The sequence below is a fragment of the Scleropages formosus genome, chromosome 1, assembly GCF_900964775.1.
Source record: "Scleropages formosus chromosome 1, fSclFor1.1, whole genome shotgun sequence".
In the NCBI taxonomy this organism is placed as follows: domain Eukaryota; kingdom Metazoa; phylum Chordata; class Actinopteri; order Osteoglossiformes; family Osteoglossidae; genus Scleropages; species Scleropages formosus.
The window spans coordinates 10,875,398-10,893,708 of NC_041806.1; the positions used below are offsets into that span (position 1 = coordinate 10,875,398).

The window sequence follows — 18,311 nt, forward strand, 5'->3', positions numbered from 1 at the left end:
TCTTTATATCTGACCATTCTTTACGCAGCTACTCATATAATGTGGGCCGAAAAAATTTGCATTAGACAAACAAAATGTGTTCATCATGTGTCTGCATCTAATTCTTTGTGCTGTGAAATATACTTTTGTTTATTTTAAGCTGTACATTGCTTCAAAAAAAAAACATCTGCTAATAAATAAATGTAAATGAACTGAAAAACCCAAGTTAACACAATTAGCATTTTTTATTGTTTCCCATCTACCTCTAAGGGTCCAGCTGTTCCATTCCCTTCCAGTTTCTTACAGCACCCATCACCATTTGTGTTTATGTTTTATACGTGATATTCATGTCTGTATAAATTCCATTGTTTCTGTGTTGTTTTCTTTTCTATGTGGTCTTGTGTTTGAAAGGCCTTTTTTTTTCTTTTTTCATTTCATAGTTGGGTGCTAACACTATTATTTCAGTATCAATTGTTACAAAAAAATATTATGTTAATAATATTAATTTTTCTAATTATTTATATCAAATTTATATTTTATGAGAGTAAATACTGAGATAAACATGTTGTCTTCTGGAATGAAATAGATATAGAATTGTCTCTAAATATGTTATCATAAAATATTGACTTTGGGTTGCTTGTTTATAGAAAAACATTTGAATTTCACTTTGAAGCAGGAAATAATGTCTTCAATGGATCTGCATGTATAAATAACACTAAAATAAAAAAAAAAAACAAAATTTAACCTAAAAACTATTATCCTTTCATTTTTAATGCATTTCAACTTGAATTTAAATCAGTAAATAAAATCTACAATGAAAAACAGAAATGAACTAAAATGTGATTACTATGTTTTATGGAGTAGTTCAAATAATAAACACTTAAAAAAATGTATACAATTAAGGCAACAAACATGTTTAAATTCTAGACTTTCTGTCCAGTTGACTTTTAGCCAATGTAACATAAATTTCATATAGGCATAAAGTACCTACTAAACAGTGTTTTGATGTGTAAACATAACTGAGGAAGCCTTTTGGTCCACCAGAAGCGTCTATAATTTAGTCCTAGTGCCTATAATAATTTTCTCTGCAAATTTAATCAAAACTGGAAATGCCTACTCGTATAGTGTGAAAATGTGCAGGTACAGGGGTTTGGCTTCTTCTTTGCTTTTATGTAATCATGTTATTGACATTGCCTTAACAGTTATTGCATTAGGCATTATGTGTTTAATGAAATAAAATACATTTTGTAGAATAACGGAATCTTTGCAGCATGAAACAATAGTGACAAGTCAAAGTATAATTTCTCCCCATACATTTTGACCCAGACGGTCAGTTTATTTAACGACCATAAAGTACGTCGTCCAACCAGCTAAGAGTAGAGCTCCCAAAAGCACAGTGTAACTAAAAAGCACAAATTTAAGAAGCTCCTTGAGAGTCCGCAGGAAACGAATAGTCAGCGGCTCCATCTCCAAATAATAGAGATCCACCTCAGGCTGTGACTTCAGCATGTCTTCATGGATAGAATGTGAGGCTCCTTCAATGGACCTGGAGAAATGAAAATTCACACTCAACATTTTTAACTAGGTTTCCCGTATGTTCCACTTATTTTTCCCCAGTTGCATCCTAAGAGGAGGGAGTGTCTGCAGGAGTATTGACAGCACTGTTGAAAGCAAGGCCATCCAAGAGCCATGGAGAGCGGCGCACTCTCATCTCCGCATACATATTTAATACCTAAATTGACTCTAATGTTCTTCCCATAGATCTTTCCATAAATGAGCAGAGCAAGTTGAACTTCGCAAGAGAAACAAAGAACCTGAAGATTTCAGTCCCACAAGCACAAGTCAGCGATGGTGCAGATTTTAAACCCTGTGAGTGTGAACAGAGCCTTTCGGTCACTACGAGCACAGAAAAAGGGTCCCAAGCACCTGTTGAACTTCACAAACACCTGCGGTCACCACTCCTCCAACACCACATCACATAGGTTTCACGGCACATTTATTGTATGACATAATTTTTAATAAAAATACGTATTTATTATATCACTAAATATATATGTTTAAATAGCATATAAATGATCTCTCCTTTATACCCAAGTGATGTTGGTGCACATGGTCATTTCACATATACCACCAGTACTTCAGCCTGGCTGCTAGAAATGTAAAAGATTGAAATATTTTACCGCAAGGTAATATTTCAATCTTACAAAAATCATAACTAAACTCAATACGCACAGACTGGACTCCATTAACTGCACAAAAATGGTAATTAATACTCTGCCACTGGCTCATTTCATATTCGCAAAACTTTAGTTGCCATTAATTTGTATTACATTTTAAATAAACTGTCATCGTTTGGGGAAGTGGTTTTGGCAGTACGAAACGAATTCCATGAATAAAACTTGAATCGGACGATACGAGCGGCTGTGTGGCGCTCACCTGTTCAGCAGGCGCTTCCCCGAATGGACAGGCAGCTGGAGACGCCCCGCTCCTCCGCTGTCCTCCGGTCCGACCGAGGCTGAGGATGAGGGGAACGCGGGCTACGAGCAGGCTGCTGCTAATGGCACGGAGTGGCCGAGGCCAATTAGAGTGAGCACCCAAGACTGTTCCCGGTGGAGAGGACCGTCCCACCGCTGCCCGCAGCTACTCTTAGGGGGACGAAAACGAACAGCTCAGCCCAAAACCCTCCACCATCACGTGTTCCACCCCTCCATACACATGAGCTCACCTTCTCCGACCCACGGAACACCTCCCCGCGCCCTTCCTTCATCGTTTGATGATTTATTCACATCACATGCAATCTCCACACAACTCTAATCGTAGTCCTGTTTGCTTTAGAGCTTCCCATCAAACCGCAATACATACAGTGGCGCAGCGAGTAGCGCTTTAGCGTCTGGGTAGTAGCAGTGGTTATGGGTTCTACCTTCGCGTGTTCCAAGTCAGGTTTGTATGTGCTCCCACAGGTTAGAGATACATAAAGTGAATTGGTGACTTAAAAAAAACCATGGTAAGTCAGCTAGGGTGAAAAGCTGTGGGTTGGTACTGCTGCAAGTGTCATGGAAGTTGCTTTGAGAAAGGTCTCACGCTTCATTATGTGTGTTTTGAAATGTTCATAGCTGACAAAGTGGAGGCAAACACACACATTTTCTGAAACCACTTGTCCCATGTGGCATTGCAGGGAGCGCCTAACCCGGTAACACAGTGCGTAAGACTGGAGGGGGAGGGGACGCATCCAGGACGGGATGCTAGTATGTCACAAGGCACTCCAACCAGGACTCAAACCCCAGACCTCCCAGGAAGCAGAACCCAGTCAAACCCACTGCACCACTGCAAAGCGGAGGCAAAGCCATGCTCAATTTTAAGATGCATCAGAGGCACACCAGGTCAGCATCCACCCAGTAAGGCATGGGTTTGATCCACAGCCATCTGTTCATCACGGCACTTTCCAGGTCGTGCCGTTCAGTAGACAAGGGCACGGACATATCATCGATCAGGCACAGATCACGCTCAAAGCCCAACTGAGTTTCCTCCACCGGAACAAGGAGCAAATGGCCTCTTAATTCAATCAGTGTCCCACAATATCAGATCAGTCCCTGTTACAGACTGTAAGCTCCAGACATAACGACCCATTATCAAAGCAATCAGGAGGCCTCCGAGCGGTAATTGCTCCTCCGGAGCCTGGCTGCTGATGGCTCACAGAGCTCCCATTCTTTGTTGGTCCATCTGTATCCTGCTGACAGGAAAAGAAAGGCCCCTTCTCCTCATTATCACTTGCACCATAGAGAAGACGTAAGCAAAATGCACATACACATAAGCTTAAAGGTTTGTTTTAATACACATAATCTTTAGTTTCAGAAAGTGATAGTTTTCTTGGTTGACAGAAGAATCATTTTAGAATGAAGTATGGCCAAAGAATATGTTCTCGGTGAATATAAACAAACCAGATGTATGGTCTAGTTTTTTGATAAGTTGCTAAAATATCATTCTAAATTTAAAGTGTTAAGAAACACATTTTTCCACAGTTTCACTATTTTCAAACACATTGCTAATTATGCCATCCATAGTTCATTCAAAACCCCATGCTGCCTTTGGTGAGATGACTGGGTCCATCCCACCATAATCACAGCGATGCCTACAGGACTGTAGTGGCATAAGAATCAAATAATATTTCCACAAGCATCTAATTGTATTCTCTTGCCTGATAAAACTAGCATCACTTAGAGCAAAAATAAGTGGTTGCTTACTGCATCTCAGAGAAAGTGTGTTCACTCTTCTAGAACTAACTAGCATGTTTGAGATGTAAGAAAAGCCTACCTTCATTTATTTAGCTAATGCTTTTTTCCAGAGCAACTTTCAATGTTAAGTTACTTATTTACTCATGTACATAGCTAGGTCATTTTTACTGTAGCAGTTCAGGGTATGTACCTTTCTCAAGAGCACTACAGAAGTAAGTTGGATTTGAACCTGTGACCTTTGGATTTAGGGGCTGCATTATAATAAACTGTGGCTTAATGTGCCACAACTTATTTGGGAGGGGCAAGAACCATAAAATACTAATAGAAGTAATGAGAAGTTCCACAGAAAAAAATTACAAGGGTGTTTATGGTTATTTACCAAAACCTGAAGGCCAATAAGAAATTAAAAAAGATTCACCAAGATACATAGTTACATGGTCATTGTAACCTTTTTTTTTTTTTTTTTTTTTAAACACAACACTAATTTCCATGCTATACTTTATTTACAAAGCTGTAAGCACAACTTTTCACAATCATACAGTTGCAGGAGGCAAATAGGAGAAAGCAAATCTCAGTTAACACAGAACAGGTTAGCAGAACCTGCATGGCTGGGATGACCTCAAGGACCTGCAATGTGACCTGTGCCATTTCTGTCCACATTGATATCCATGTCAGAGCACTTCCTGTAAAACAGGGGTCCTTGCCCTAGCAAGTTGTCCAGCTCTCTTGTACTGACCAGCAACTTTGTTTTGAAGAGTGGACAGTCACCAAGTCTAAGTGTTTCTGCAAAAAACTAAGAACATGGTAAACTTAAAATAGGGCATAGGAACACAGTTCTGCAGACAAACCAAGATGGAACAGGGCAACAGGGCTCTCTTTGCAGTTCACTTGTACTCCTGCCAAGAACAAGAGGCATGATCAGGGAATAGTCAGGAAGTTAAACTCAGTTCTTAAGGGGGTACACTCCAGGACAGGTAACAAGTCTACAATCTGCAAAAACTCAGCCAGGGAGTGTTGTCAAATATATTAGACATTTTTATGAAGTTTTCCTGTGCCTGGCTTTCACATGCTGAAGCCTCTAGACTGGAGATGAAGAATCCAGGCTGGAATCTGAAGATGAGCTTTATCCCCTGAAGCTAGGGCCAGGGTCAGAGAACTGTTATCACCCTGTGTGACAACATAGCTGCTGGCTGACTGGGGGTTTGTTGTGGAAGGGGGTGACTCAGAAAGGTGGTTCCTCAAGACGGTCCATCAGGGACTTGATCCAGGTGGTGCCATTGATGAGTTTGGTGGTGGCGATGACATATTCTGTGCCTCCATCCTCCATCTGGGACAGGAAGCGAAGTGCGGCAATCTCAGCGTAGGTCACACCCCCCAGGAAGAAAACTAGTGTGGTCCTGTTCTCTCCCTGTTGGCCTGGAGAGGGGAGACAAAAACATTCACAGAACTGAATCTGTTAAGGTCTACTTTCCAGCTGATGCCTAGAAGACCCCTCTTTGTACTCCATATGGCCCTCTCCTGTTTGACAATCCTCTCAAATCTTTGGTGGAATTGCTTCCCCCCACCTAGTTAATTATCACTCTCTGTAGCCATGCTTCTACAGCAGGCAGGAACAAGTCCAAACCAAACCACTCTGTCCAGAAATATCCCACACTAATTAACAGACATCATACCTTACATATCTTATAAATAATGTGACAAAGGGACACAGCTGTACTCAGATAAAAACAAAACACCTGTACATAACATTTCAACTTGTTGTAGTATATTTGTTAAAGTTCAATGTTTAATAAGAACTGTAATACTGCCATTTTGAACAACTTACCAATAAAAGGTTAATGGTTATAGGGCAGCCCTCCAACCAGGCTGCTAATGGACATAGAGGCCCATACAAGATCACAAACACAGCTGTGTATATGAGCGAACATGCTCAAACACAGAAACAAGCACCCAAAGGGCCTCTCTGTTTTTCCACTTCCATAAATCAGACCTTCTTGACTTGATGGCATACAGCAGCAAAGAGCCAGCACTAATCTATGTTCAGCACATTTGGGGCTGTTTGCTCATGAGAATGAATGGCCAAAAACATGTTGTCGGGGGGAGGGGGGCACAGTGGCGCAGCGGGTTTGGCTGGGTCCTGCTCTCTGGTGGGTCTGGGGTTCAAGTCCTGCTTGTGGTGCCAACAATATGTGTGTGTGTGTGTGTGTGTGTGTGTGTTGTCTGTGTGTGGGTGTGTACATATATGCGGCATACGCACGTTTCTTGTGGAGCCCAGCAGGCAGCTGCTGTCTCTCCTCAAAGTGGGGTCCTGGCAGCATCTTGAGAACCTCCTCAATGCTACGCCAGCCAGGTCGTGCCAGCAGCTGGGTTAGTCGCACGCTGAGTGGAGCATAGCCGCTGTACACATAGGAGATGTCGTTTGGGTTCTGCCAGGGGAGGAGGGGAAAAAAAAAAAAAAAAAAAAAAAAAAAAAAAAAAAAAAAACACAAGCAGTGAGCCCCACCAAAGCACAGCTTTGTACTTATGTGTGCATACATGACTCACTGTATGGTAGCACTCCTCAAATGTAAGGATGATATGGAATTACTACAAAATGAGCATCAAAACAAGAACAAAACTTTTTGAATTTGAGATGGTGCTGAAACCTGCTCGTTGGCATCCTCCATCCACAGCTTCAGAGTCTTCCTAATGGTGGGGTAGTTGTTCCGGGTGCTGGTCTGAAGCTTCAGTAGTCCAGTCTTCTCCAGGTTATTCAGGGTCAGTATGTGTTCGTAGCCATATGTCTGAGGATGGGAAGAGACAGGCATAGAATTTTACCAAAACCTGAATCCAGAAAAAAAAAAAAACGCAACATAAGAGCAGTAGGAATAGTCAATGTAGCAGTCAATCCAGGCTGATCTCGCACACGCGCACGACTTTCTGAACCGCTTGTCCCATACGGGGTTGCGGGGAACCGGAGCCTAACCCGGCAACTCAGGGCATAAGACTGGAGGGGACACACCCAAGACGGGACGCCAGTCTACTGCAAGGCACCCCAAGCGGGACTCGAACCCCAGACCCATCAGAGACCAGTATTTTTAGTTACTATAGCTATGTGCATGATTTTTACAGAACCTTACCTATAAATAAATTGAGGGAAATCTCTTATTTAACTGATGATATAAATGAGAAACTTGGAAATGGCGAGAAGCTGACGAACATGTTTACTGGTTGAATTGATCAACGACATTAAGATTATTTTTTTTTAAATGAGTTTTTATTTTAGTGCACTTTTTACAGAACCTATTATGTGAATAAGTAGAAGGCACAATATTCCATTTCTGCAAATTAGTGATAAAAATTTCTTTGGAGTTACAAATGAATCAAGTTCTGAAAATACATGAATACAAATGTGTTCATAAATTGAGGTCCCAGAGTATTATGAATATCCTAAAACTATGACTGATTTAAGTTTAATATGATAATATGTTTAATGTTAATATGTTTAATAATGGTATTTTAAAGATACAGGAAACAAAAGTATACAAATGGGGAAGCAGATATACTTCCAGGGATTTTAAAAAAAAAAAAAAAAAAAACCAGAAACACTTCCATTTTCAATCTACCTGCAGGATTTCTCTCTTATAGTAGTCGAGCACCTTCTGCTTCAGGCCATTGTTGCACACTGACTGCATGCAGACCAGACGCAGGATCTTGATCAGAGGGTCCTTCTGTGCAATGCAGTCCTCTATGTATGTATTCACCTGCAGTGAGAGGGATGAGACAGTGAACCAACAGTGACTCCCTCATATCTCTAGGAGCAAAAGCATAGCTCCAGACACTCCAGCAGTTAGACAAGAGTAAAGAAGCTCAGAGTACCTTGTCTGTGTCCACTCCAGTCATGAACTCCTGCTCCACAGTCAGATTGTCAAAAAAAGCTTCAGAAGCTGAAACATATGGAGGTACGCATGAAATACAGCATAACACAACAATCTCCCAAGTTCATGTAATGCCACCAGTATTCAAAATGCTTGAAAACAATTGTCTCAGGATAGTGAACTCTTGTTATATTAACAAATGTGGAACTTTGCCATTTCATGCAATGTATTGTCCAGCAGACATTATAAAATCTGGTAAAAACTGGAGTAAATAACTTGTGTACCAGTGCTGTTCTTTTTATCCCTTGAATATTTCTTTGGTCTGTTACTGGTAATTTGTACAGCTGGGTTTTTTTAAGGAAAAAATTCTGATGAAATACCCTGATAAAGTGTATAACAGTAATGCTCCTCCTGGGGTCTGAAACTATAGTTACTTTCTTTCCCTTAGAAAAACTGTACTCCGTGCTGCAGTTTTCAATATGATAAACAAACAATGCATGTCATATACAGTTCACCGGGCTATACTGAAGTGAAGAAGGGTTAAGTACAGTCCAGGATGAAGGGGAGGAGGTATTTTTTGCCTACTGGTAATGTCCTTGATAAGCTCTGCAATGGAGGTGTGGTTGGCCAGGGAGGTGCGAGCAGCCTGCATGTGTGGCAACTGCGACACAAACTGCTTGATCTCTCCCACCGTCTTGGCATTGTGGCGCTCCTGCCAACACAGAGCAGGTCAGCAGTCAAAAGAGAAAACATGTGCAGAAGCACAATGGATTTTAAATAAAGGGAATAGCACCTTGCAGTACTTGCAGTAAACCCCTTTGTGTATTCCCAGAACAATTCTGTGATTCACTGGATGATTCAGAAACACTTAGACCTTAAGTCCTAGATCTAATGCTCTGATCTGATGCCTCTATATATGGAAAATGGGAAGGCATTAAAACTGGGGCTATAAATATCCACAGATCCTTGTCATGATATAAGAAGAATTAATAAATAAGGTCTTATTAATGTATTTTTTGCTAAAAACATAGTGATTAATTCAACTGATGCTTTAATTCTAAAATGTAATTAAAGTTAATAAACACATGGAAAATAGACATAAGATTAAGGTAGGCATGGTTACAAATATGATTTCAGTTTTACAACTGTGAATCTAAAATATTAAAATTTTTAAATAACAAAAGAAAAATGTACATATTTTATTCAGTTAATGTGGGATGCAAACCTGATTCAAAGTTAAATAGCTGTGATACTGTTTAGTAACATTTATGTTTTGTCCTATAATTGTGCTCATGTTTATGACACTGAGTTTCACTTAGTTTAGAGGGAATAAGTAATGTCGCAGGCAGTACTGCTGGTATCACTGATATCTCATGGCTCCTGGACTGTGGGTCTGAATCCAAAGACATGTGTGAACTGGTGACTCTGATCTACCTGTAGTGTGTGTGTGTGTGTGTGTGTGTGTGTGTGTGTGTGAGCATGCGTGAATGAACACGTCATTGCAATTCAACAGATGGGAGTACTGTCTAGGGTCTACCCTACTTCGCACCCTGTGCTTCTGGGATAAGCTTTAAGCCACAGTGACCCTGCACTGAACAAGTGATTATTGATAATGGATGGATGGATAGATAATGTCACTATGTGATTATTTCTGATAACAGTTCAAAGTAATTTTTGATTTGAAAAATGTAAACTAACTGTAGCACCTCTTTAAACATCACGACTAAAGTATCCTTTTCATTTTATGGAATAGTATGCTTCAAGCCAAGAAGATGTATGAAATAGGAGGACACGACAATCTGCTGTTCAACCAGATTCAACAGAGTCTACTATGTATAATGGCGTGAGTAATGTTTTGGACATGTCTGGGCATGGAAAATACAACAAGGACAGGCATGTGTAAAAGGACAGAACAGGTATCAATTTTCTTTTTCATTAACACATGGCCATCTAATCAGCCCCTACCCTCCACTGTGGGTTTCAGATGGCTCATCAATTCTAACATTATCCAGACTCGCTCATTCCATACAAGTATCTCTCCATACAACAACACTGAGGATACTGGTTAAGAAATGGGATACATGACTAGCTGTAGTTGAATATTTGCTTTGTAATCAGGTCTGTAATGGTTTGTGCTATACTAAGCTACTAAATTCCGTTAGCGTGCAAAAATGACAAAACACAATCATATCAATAAATAAACAAATAAATATCCAATCCATTCAGAAAAGGTCTGGGTTACAGGGAAATGATAGATAACATTTCTTAAGCTCAGCATATGGAAGAAGGGAAAAAAAAAATCATATAGAATACATAAAGCCTAAACTTTTGGTGGTATTGACTAAACTGATTCCAGTGACTTAGAAGGACATTGTAGAGAGGGGTACAGAGTCCTACCTCAAAGGCGGCAGAGATGATCTTCGCCTTCTTGCTGAGCGCGGCTCCCACAGCATTGAAATTCTTGTCACGTATTTCAGCATACAGCTCCTCAGCAGAGTTGAGCTGTAGCTTCTTAGGCTCTGTGGGTAGGTCCTTCTCTCCCTCACCTTGCTTTTTTTGAGCAAATTTCTCTGGAGGTAGCTTCACATAGCCTGTGGGCAGAGAACAAGGAGAAGGCATCATTTTCTCTAGTCTACCTACATATCTATCAGTTTGGAGGGATTAATCGAAGTTCTTCATATTTTTAATTCAGATGAAAGTTGTGGTGGGTACAGGCAAGCTAGGACAAACAAAATCTTAATTTCCCTGGAGATACTACTCCTCCAGGACTGCAAATTTCTCCCAGATCAGCCTAGAGACATAAACTAGATAAGAGTACTTATTAAGGAAACGAAATATAAAGTGCAATGCCTTTAGCAGATGCTGGATCAGCCACTTGGTCTTCTACTAGTGGGAGATGACCAAAAACTCCAAAGGTATGGGTAGCCCAATCCACTTTGTAGGTATCACTATGGTGGAGCACTGGCTTTGCTCTCACACCTTACAGGACTTCCAAACTCTTATCATCATGCTGTGATTACTCCCTGACAGAACAGCGGCCAATAATTCTATGTTAAACTGCAGTGCATGTGCTTTTTCACATAACAATAGGTAACAGACCGCCTGCCATTTTCAAAATGTAAAGTAAAAACAAACAAAAAATTACTGTAACATTACTGGAAGTATATAAGTAATATGAAAATCTTCTCAGTTAATTGAGCAGGGACTTGTCCATGGCACCAGCAACTTTACATTAAAATAGCTCATCTCTATGCATTATGTTTGGACAGACAGCCCTGCTGGAGGCTCACCATTGTTGATGCCATAGATCTCATCAATGAGGCCCTCATAGGTGAGCTGGGTGGCCAGTGGAGTGAGCAGGTCCACATTGCGATCCAGGAGCAGCAGCGTGTCAAATACAGGGAGGACTTGTGTCTGGCAGCCTGCAAATTCCCTCTTCATCCTCAGCATCATGTTGGCTACATGCTAAGAAGACCATGATCATCCTCAACATCAATATCATAATTATCATTTAAATCCACACTAGTGCCTCTAAACACCCTATGAGAGCATCCCTTTATACCCCAGCTGTAAAATCAAAAGCTTCAGTAACATTACTTGTTTAAAAAGAAAAGACCGAAGACCCTCATGTGATCTCTGGAACAAGTAAAACTTGACATAAGGCTAGTCCCATTCATTAGTAGACATTTCCACATCAGTTCCAGACAGAAGTACCAGCAAAAACTGAAATACCACAAATGAATTACAGAGAAGAGCAACGCAGTATGGCATTTCCTCAAACCTACCCGTGCACACTCGCCTTTACCAAAAATCTGTGGGATGGTTCCATATAGAGCTTGCAGTGTCATCAACCCCTTGGCGGTGTGATACAGGCTTGTCTGGTCATTTTCGAGGTAGCACTCCTGTTAAGCCACACAGAAATAGAAAATGGACTTTAAAGAGGCGGTTTGGCACTGCAGAACAGAGGAGTGGAGTGCAGCACGTGGGCGCACACTTTTAACGACAGTACAGCCAAGTATGTGGGCTGCAGCTCCCAGATGATCCAGTATGAGTTTGTTTTAAAATGATAAATAACATTAACAAACTTCCTTCAGACAGTAAAATGAGAACTCTGTAACTGATCTCCTGGGGTCAGCAGTCCAAACTTAAAATACTGGTGATGACCCACTACCATCAATTCACAGACACCGTCTTAATGCTGTAAGACTTTTTCTTTTTCACAAAGAAGCCTGTTTTTGCATTCATGCATTCAAGAACTGGCTGACAGACCCTGAAGGCACCCTCAGACTCCATGGAGAGCAGGTCGCCATCATAGGGGATGAGGTCCAGGATGTACTCATCCACATTGATGAAGGAGCCCAACACCCCCCTCTCCTTGAGGCGCTGCTCGCACAGGAGGCTTCGGCGTGGCACAAACAGGATGTGGAAATCTCGTGGGGAGCGCATCTTGTCCTCGCTGCCAGGACAGAAGCAGGAAACATGTTCTTTAACTGCTGCTTTGCCACAAAGCACTACAGGCAGCAGGCGACGAGTCACAGGACAAAGGAACTCAAGTTGCAACTGTTAAGGTCAGTAGATGATTTTCACGGCTTCTAGGTGAGCTAATAAACCTGAAATGTTCATAAAAATCCAGCTTTGCACAAGATGAAAATAATAAATAGTAAAATTATAAAATGATAAAATATTCAAATCACTGGTAATGAAAAACAAACATTTTCATGGTTTATAACTAATTATTTTTAGGGATGACTTAACAGGCAGGTTTCACAGAAGGATGCTAACACACACCAGTGCAGTGACTGTATTACTGGTGCAAGGCAAGTTCCTATGTGCAAAGGAGACTGGAGACAAGGAAGCAATGTGAGGTGATGTGTGGGTCAGCTGATGCACTCAACACAGTACACTTTATCCCAAATTTAATTACAACTGCCGGGGGGGGGGTGCTGCAACACAGACCTTATAACATTCTCAGCAATTATGTCCATTAGCTCCAGTCTGGGTCTGACGAAAAAGATGATGTTCTTCACCTCTGCTGCAGGGAGGCGCCCTCCCTTGAGAGTGAACATCTTCTCCACTTCATGTTCCTATGGAAAGTGTGACTCACTTAACCACCGCGCTCACACAAACAATAGCGCACCTCAACAAGGGATTACGGGTCTTTTCTTTCTTGATATACTAGTCTTTGGTATACAAAGCTCCAAAGTTATGCCCCAAGAAAATTAATACACACACACACACACACACACACACACACATTCTCAGAACCGCTTGTCCCATACGGGGTCACGGGGAACCGGAGCCTAACCCGGCAACTCAGGGCGTAAGGCTGGAGGGGGAGGGGACACACCCAGGACGGGACGCCAGTCCATCGCAAGGCACCCCAAGCGGGACTCGAACCCCAGACCCACCGGAGAGCAGGACTGTGGTCCAACCCACTGCGCCACCGCACCCCCAGAAAATTAATACCCTCTCTTGATATGTACACACTTGGGTTTCAGAGATAAAAACCTGACATCGGTATGCTGTTCCCTGGCCACAATCAAAATTCATAAATTAAAAAAAAAACTAATAAAAACACCATTTCTAGTACTGAATTACTCCAATAATAAATTATTGAATATGCAACAAACTGTGTTTAGAAATGAAAATTAAAGAACTTTTAGGTGAAGCGTAAGAGTACGGGAATGCATTATTATTTTTCCCATAAGAAATAATGGGACATTGGGTTTCAAGATACAGTCAGTATAAGAACAGTTTTCAGGAATGAATTACATTCATAAACCAAGGAATGCCTGTATACTGTCAAATGGTATCGAAACAGAATATACAGTACTGTGCAAAAGTCATAGGCACTTAGATGTTCCACAAAAATTTGTTTTAGAAGGTTAATGTCTTCTGCATTAGCATCAATGGGAAAGAGCATATCTTACATTTCCAAGCAGTCCTTTTGCAAAAAGTTACAGTATTACAGTAAGGGTTTTGTATGTCATTAAAGAAAGTGTACACACACACACACACACACACACACACAGAGAGTCTGAAACCAGTTATCCCACGCGGGGTCACGGCAAACAAGAACCGAACCCAACAACACACGGCGCAAGGCTGGAGGGGGAGGGGACACACCCAGGATGAGACGTCAGTCCATCACAAAGCACCCCAAGCAGGACTCAAACCCCAGACCCACCAGAGAGGGAGATCTGGTCAAGCCCGCCACACCAAGCGGTTGTTGAGGATGGGTGGTTACTAAGCTTTGTAGGAAGTTTATTAATTATGAGCATTATTTTTGGAAGCATTCTCATTTTACAGCTTTTCCCCAGAAGTGCCTAAAACTTTTACACAGTACTCTGTGTGTGTGTATGTATGTGTATGTATATATCACAACTCTTAAGTGACTCTATTGTTTCCCTTGAAACGGTAAAAACTGAGAATACTTTTCCAGAGTAACTATACTTCATAGGGGTGTTTAATGAAGGGCAGCTGGTAGCACAGAGGTTAGAGCTACAGCCATCAGATCTGAGGGCTGTAAATTTGAATCCAAATTACTGCTGTAGTGTCTTTGAGAAAGGTACGAAATCTGAACTGATACAGTGAAAATTACCCAACTATATAAATGAGTAAATCATTGCAGGAAACTTAACATTGCAAATTGCTTATAAGAAAAAAAAAAAAAATCAGTTAAATTAATAAATGTAATGAAATACATAATGTTACTAAAAGTCCATACCTTCAGTAGAGAATACTGGGCAATTAATCCAAAAGGTCCTGTCAAATACTCATCCCATACAATTGCCTGCAGATGATAAATACAAATGGTTAATGTAAATTCTAAATGTTTAATGATATTCTGAAATGACATCTTAGTTTCTTTCAAACTGAACTTTGCAACACAAGAACTTAAGATGAAGACTGGTATCTAGATAAAAATGTCATAAGTTTATGATGTATTTGTGCTGGCTGCATAGTCAAAATGTTTCAAAATAACATCAAAACACATGGGAATCAGACCTCGGCTGCGAAAGACAGCTGGTTTCTCTCTATTTGTTTGTCGCAGCGACACCTACAGTCCACTGCCTTCTCCACCTGCAGCACTACACACCCTGATGCAACTGCAGCCCACAGAGGGAGAAGAAGAATGGGACTAAAAGGATTATGCCCCCATAAGAGGAGGATTCCTTTGACTGGCACACTTGAATGGGTACAGGTGCAGAGTTTCAACACACAGACATAAGAACTGGCCATCAATGAACTCTGTGAAAAGGGGCTAAAATGCAAGAAGACACATCCAGTTATTTTTTATTCTGCCAAGAGAAACAAAGGCCTCAGGTGATTCTATAGTTGTCAAAGTCTGTTATATTTTCTTGAACTTGATTAAAAATAACATGGTAATGCATGCTGTCTTTTGCACTCATGGAGTTTCCTTGCCAACAAGAACATCAAGATTAAAACATAATAACTGGCATCTAAAAATCTCTTGGTGTCTTTTGCATTTACCAAACTGCACAAATTACTCTGTTTCTGGGTATCAAAATATGACTGTGGCACACCCAGGCTAGGAAAAAGGGGGATGGTGAGGAGGAGTGATTTTACCCCACCTGTCAGTAATAATCAGCCCTATTTTAACCCCTTTCCCTCAAATAGTAGGGGAGACTGACTTGGGAGTTCCAGACAGACGCTGGACCTGAGAACTTGAGGAAACGCAACTCTCGGGTCTCGGCACCACTGTGGCACAAACACAGAGGATGCGTTCAGTAGGTTAAGATTTGGCTTTTTATTTACATGTGCGGTGCGTCAGTAAAGGGGAACTGGGAGCAGGGGAGGAGTGCTCTCTTGTGTTTGTGCCATCTTGCGCTCTTGGTGCGGAGTGTCGAGACTTCAGGGCCTGAGACTTGCGTTCCCTCAAGTTCTTGGGTTCGGTGTCTGTCTGGAACTCCCAAGTCAGTCTCCCCTACTGTTTGGGAAGAAGAGTTAAAACAGGGCTGATTACTGACAGGTGAGGTAAAATAACTCTTCCTCACCATCCCCCTTTCCCCTAGCCTGGGTGTGCCACAATGATTCTCTGTCCTTACAGGGTAAAATATGCAGAATTGCTGAATCTCTCCCAGAATTCCAGAGGGGTCTCGACAGCTACATAAAACCAATGCCATCTGCTCTGCTTATCTCTATATTTGAATGCCACTTCTAAGTCCAGCAACTTGAGTACCATGAACAAGCAAAAAGGCAGAAACATCCAGTCAAGCAGCACTTTCAGCCATACATCTGCCTGAAGCTCTTGGTCTATTATGAAATAGATTTTTGTTTACCCTAAGCTGGATGTTGTGTTGGAGTATCTGATAAATGAAAGGTACAGTTAATGTGATCCCTGGCATATCTTATTTAAAAGATATACCCTGATCTTTGGGTTGGTGATGCTGTCTCAATGGAAGACACTCAACCCCACGGGTACATCACTAGACCCACAATGAGATGGGGATGCACTTTAACTTTACATGTCACAAAGTGTTTTTAAAGTTATTAAAAATTCTGTTTAAGAGATCTGTACACTTGTTTTCTAGAGAAATGGTTTATTGCTGCCTCCAATTACTACCAATTACTGTACAAACAAAATTAAAAAAATCCACACACAACTTTCACCTATTAAATCAATAAAGTAGGTGACTTATCAAACAAGATACTACTCCTCATGGATAAGTGAAAGCTAAAATACTCGAGGAAAAGAGATGAAAAGCTGATGGTTCCGTGGGGAAAAATTACCACCATGGCATGTAGGCAGTTTCAGTAGAGCACTTTTTTGGTTCATAATAATAATTATATAGCAATGAAGATATATGCATATGATATGGGCGTCTGTGTCAGGGAAACCACCTTCAAACGTCCTAAAACAAGTTCCTGTAATGTAAGCGACTCCATTCACTGGGATTAAATTTATTCAAATGAATGCAGGGGGAAGGCCGCGAACGGTATTTTACACGCGGTCGACTATCATCATATATATTATTCAGAGTTCGCCCTGTTTATACAACAGGTTGTTCCTGCTGAATCCAAGAGAAATAACTTGATCAAGGGCAGGAGAGCAGGAGACAATTTCAATTTGAATCGGTAGCCTTCAGACGACAAAAGAACAGCTCTAACCCGATAGGACGAGGAGGAAACAAACAGTGCACAGACAGAGGAGCGGAGCGGCGGCTACTCAGTGCGCAGCATCACCACACACACGTCACTCTCCTGCGCAGAAAGGTGAACAGACAGAGATACACCTTTCGATCTAAGAACCCATCTACAACTGATAAGTACATTGATGAGAGTAGCAATACAAAAACATTTTCAGTTGTTCCTACGAAACAGACGCAAAGTAAACGCCTGCCTGAGTGCTTCATCGCTACAGACAGTACTCGTATGGAAACATGGCGGCTCTACCTTACTGCCCGCGCACTTATCCAGGAACTCGCGCAGATCCTTCCTCGCGGCTTCTCTCAAAATGTTGAGGTTCACACGGCCGTAAGACAAGTGCGCTGCCATCATTCCGCCTTGTCAACCACTGATCACGTGATGGACGGGAGAGTGGTCACGTGACAACCGCGTGACAAGGTTTGTCACGTGATTCACGGTGCCGTTGGAGTTCGTTCGACGGGAGTATTTACAGCGCATAAGGGCTACTTGTTACAGTCGAGGCCCTAGTTGCAGTGTGTATTCGAACTCGTCTTGGTTTACTGCATTTGGTTCAGATATATTTGATTAATTTAGAGGCGTAATAGCCTGTCAGGTAGTGAGGGAATCTGAAAATTATATCTAACTGTGCTTAGTCGAGTAATACACACAGTCACTGTCCTGTCTGTGTTGTGGAAGTTTCTGTCACTAAGACGAAATCCTTGTATGTGTAAAACATACTTGGCAATAAAGCTCGCTCATTCATTCATTCGGAGTATTCTAGGGATACGCCCCGTGTGATGATTTAAAGTGTTTTGTTAATCTCAGACTTAAATTTAAGGAACTGTGTAGCAAAACTAACTGTGTGTAACGCTAACGATTAATTAATACATGTAATGAACTTAATTATGAATACGTACATAACTATTAGTGTAATTAATATACATTTTAAGGGAGAAAATAGTTTTTTAAACGTAAAAAGTAAAACAAAGACGGATTAATGTAGTAAAAATAATGTGCTCGATTTATTCTTTCAAGTGTAATAAAGATGAGTCTGAAAATAAACCAGCACAGATTGTGTTCAGGACCGCCGTAG

The 18,311-nt window shown here is 41.2% G+C and overlaps 1 protein-coding gene across 1 annotated transcript; it reads right to left on the bottom strand.

Annotated features, from left to right (window-relative positions):
* Positions 1-4,446: 4,446 nt before the first annotated feature.
* On the bottom strand, positions 4,447-17,614 carry vps33a (VPS33A core subunit of CORVET and HOPS complexes). The gene is made up of 13 exons (XM_018752827.2): positions 17,486-17,614; positions 14,796-14,861; positions 13,025-13,152; positions 12,338-12,524; positions 11,854-11,970; positions 11,359-11,533; positions 10,466-10,659; positions 8,654-8,780; positions 8,070-8,137; positions 7,817-7,954; positions 6,857-6,994; positions 6,469-6,637; positions 4,447-5,627 (listed from the first exon to the last, which is right to left on the bottom strand). Exons 1-13 carry the CDS (start codon positions 17,588-17,590, stop codon positions 5,434-5,436), a joined length of 1,806 nt encoding a protein of 601 aa, XP_018608343.1. The 5' UTR covers positions 17,591-17,614; the 3' UTR covers positions 4,447-5,433.
* Positions 17,615-18,311: the final 697 nt, after the last annotated feature.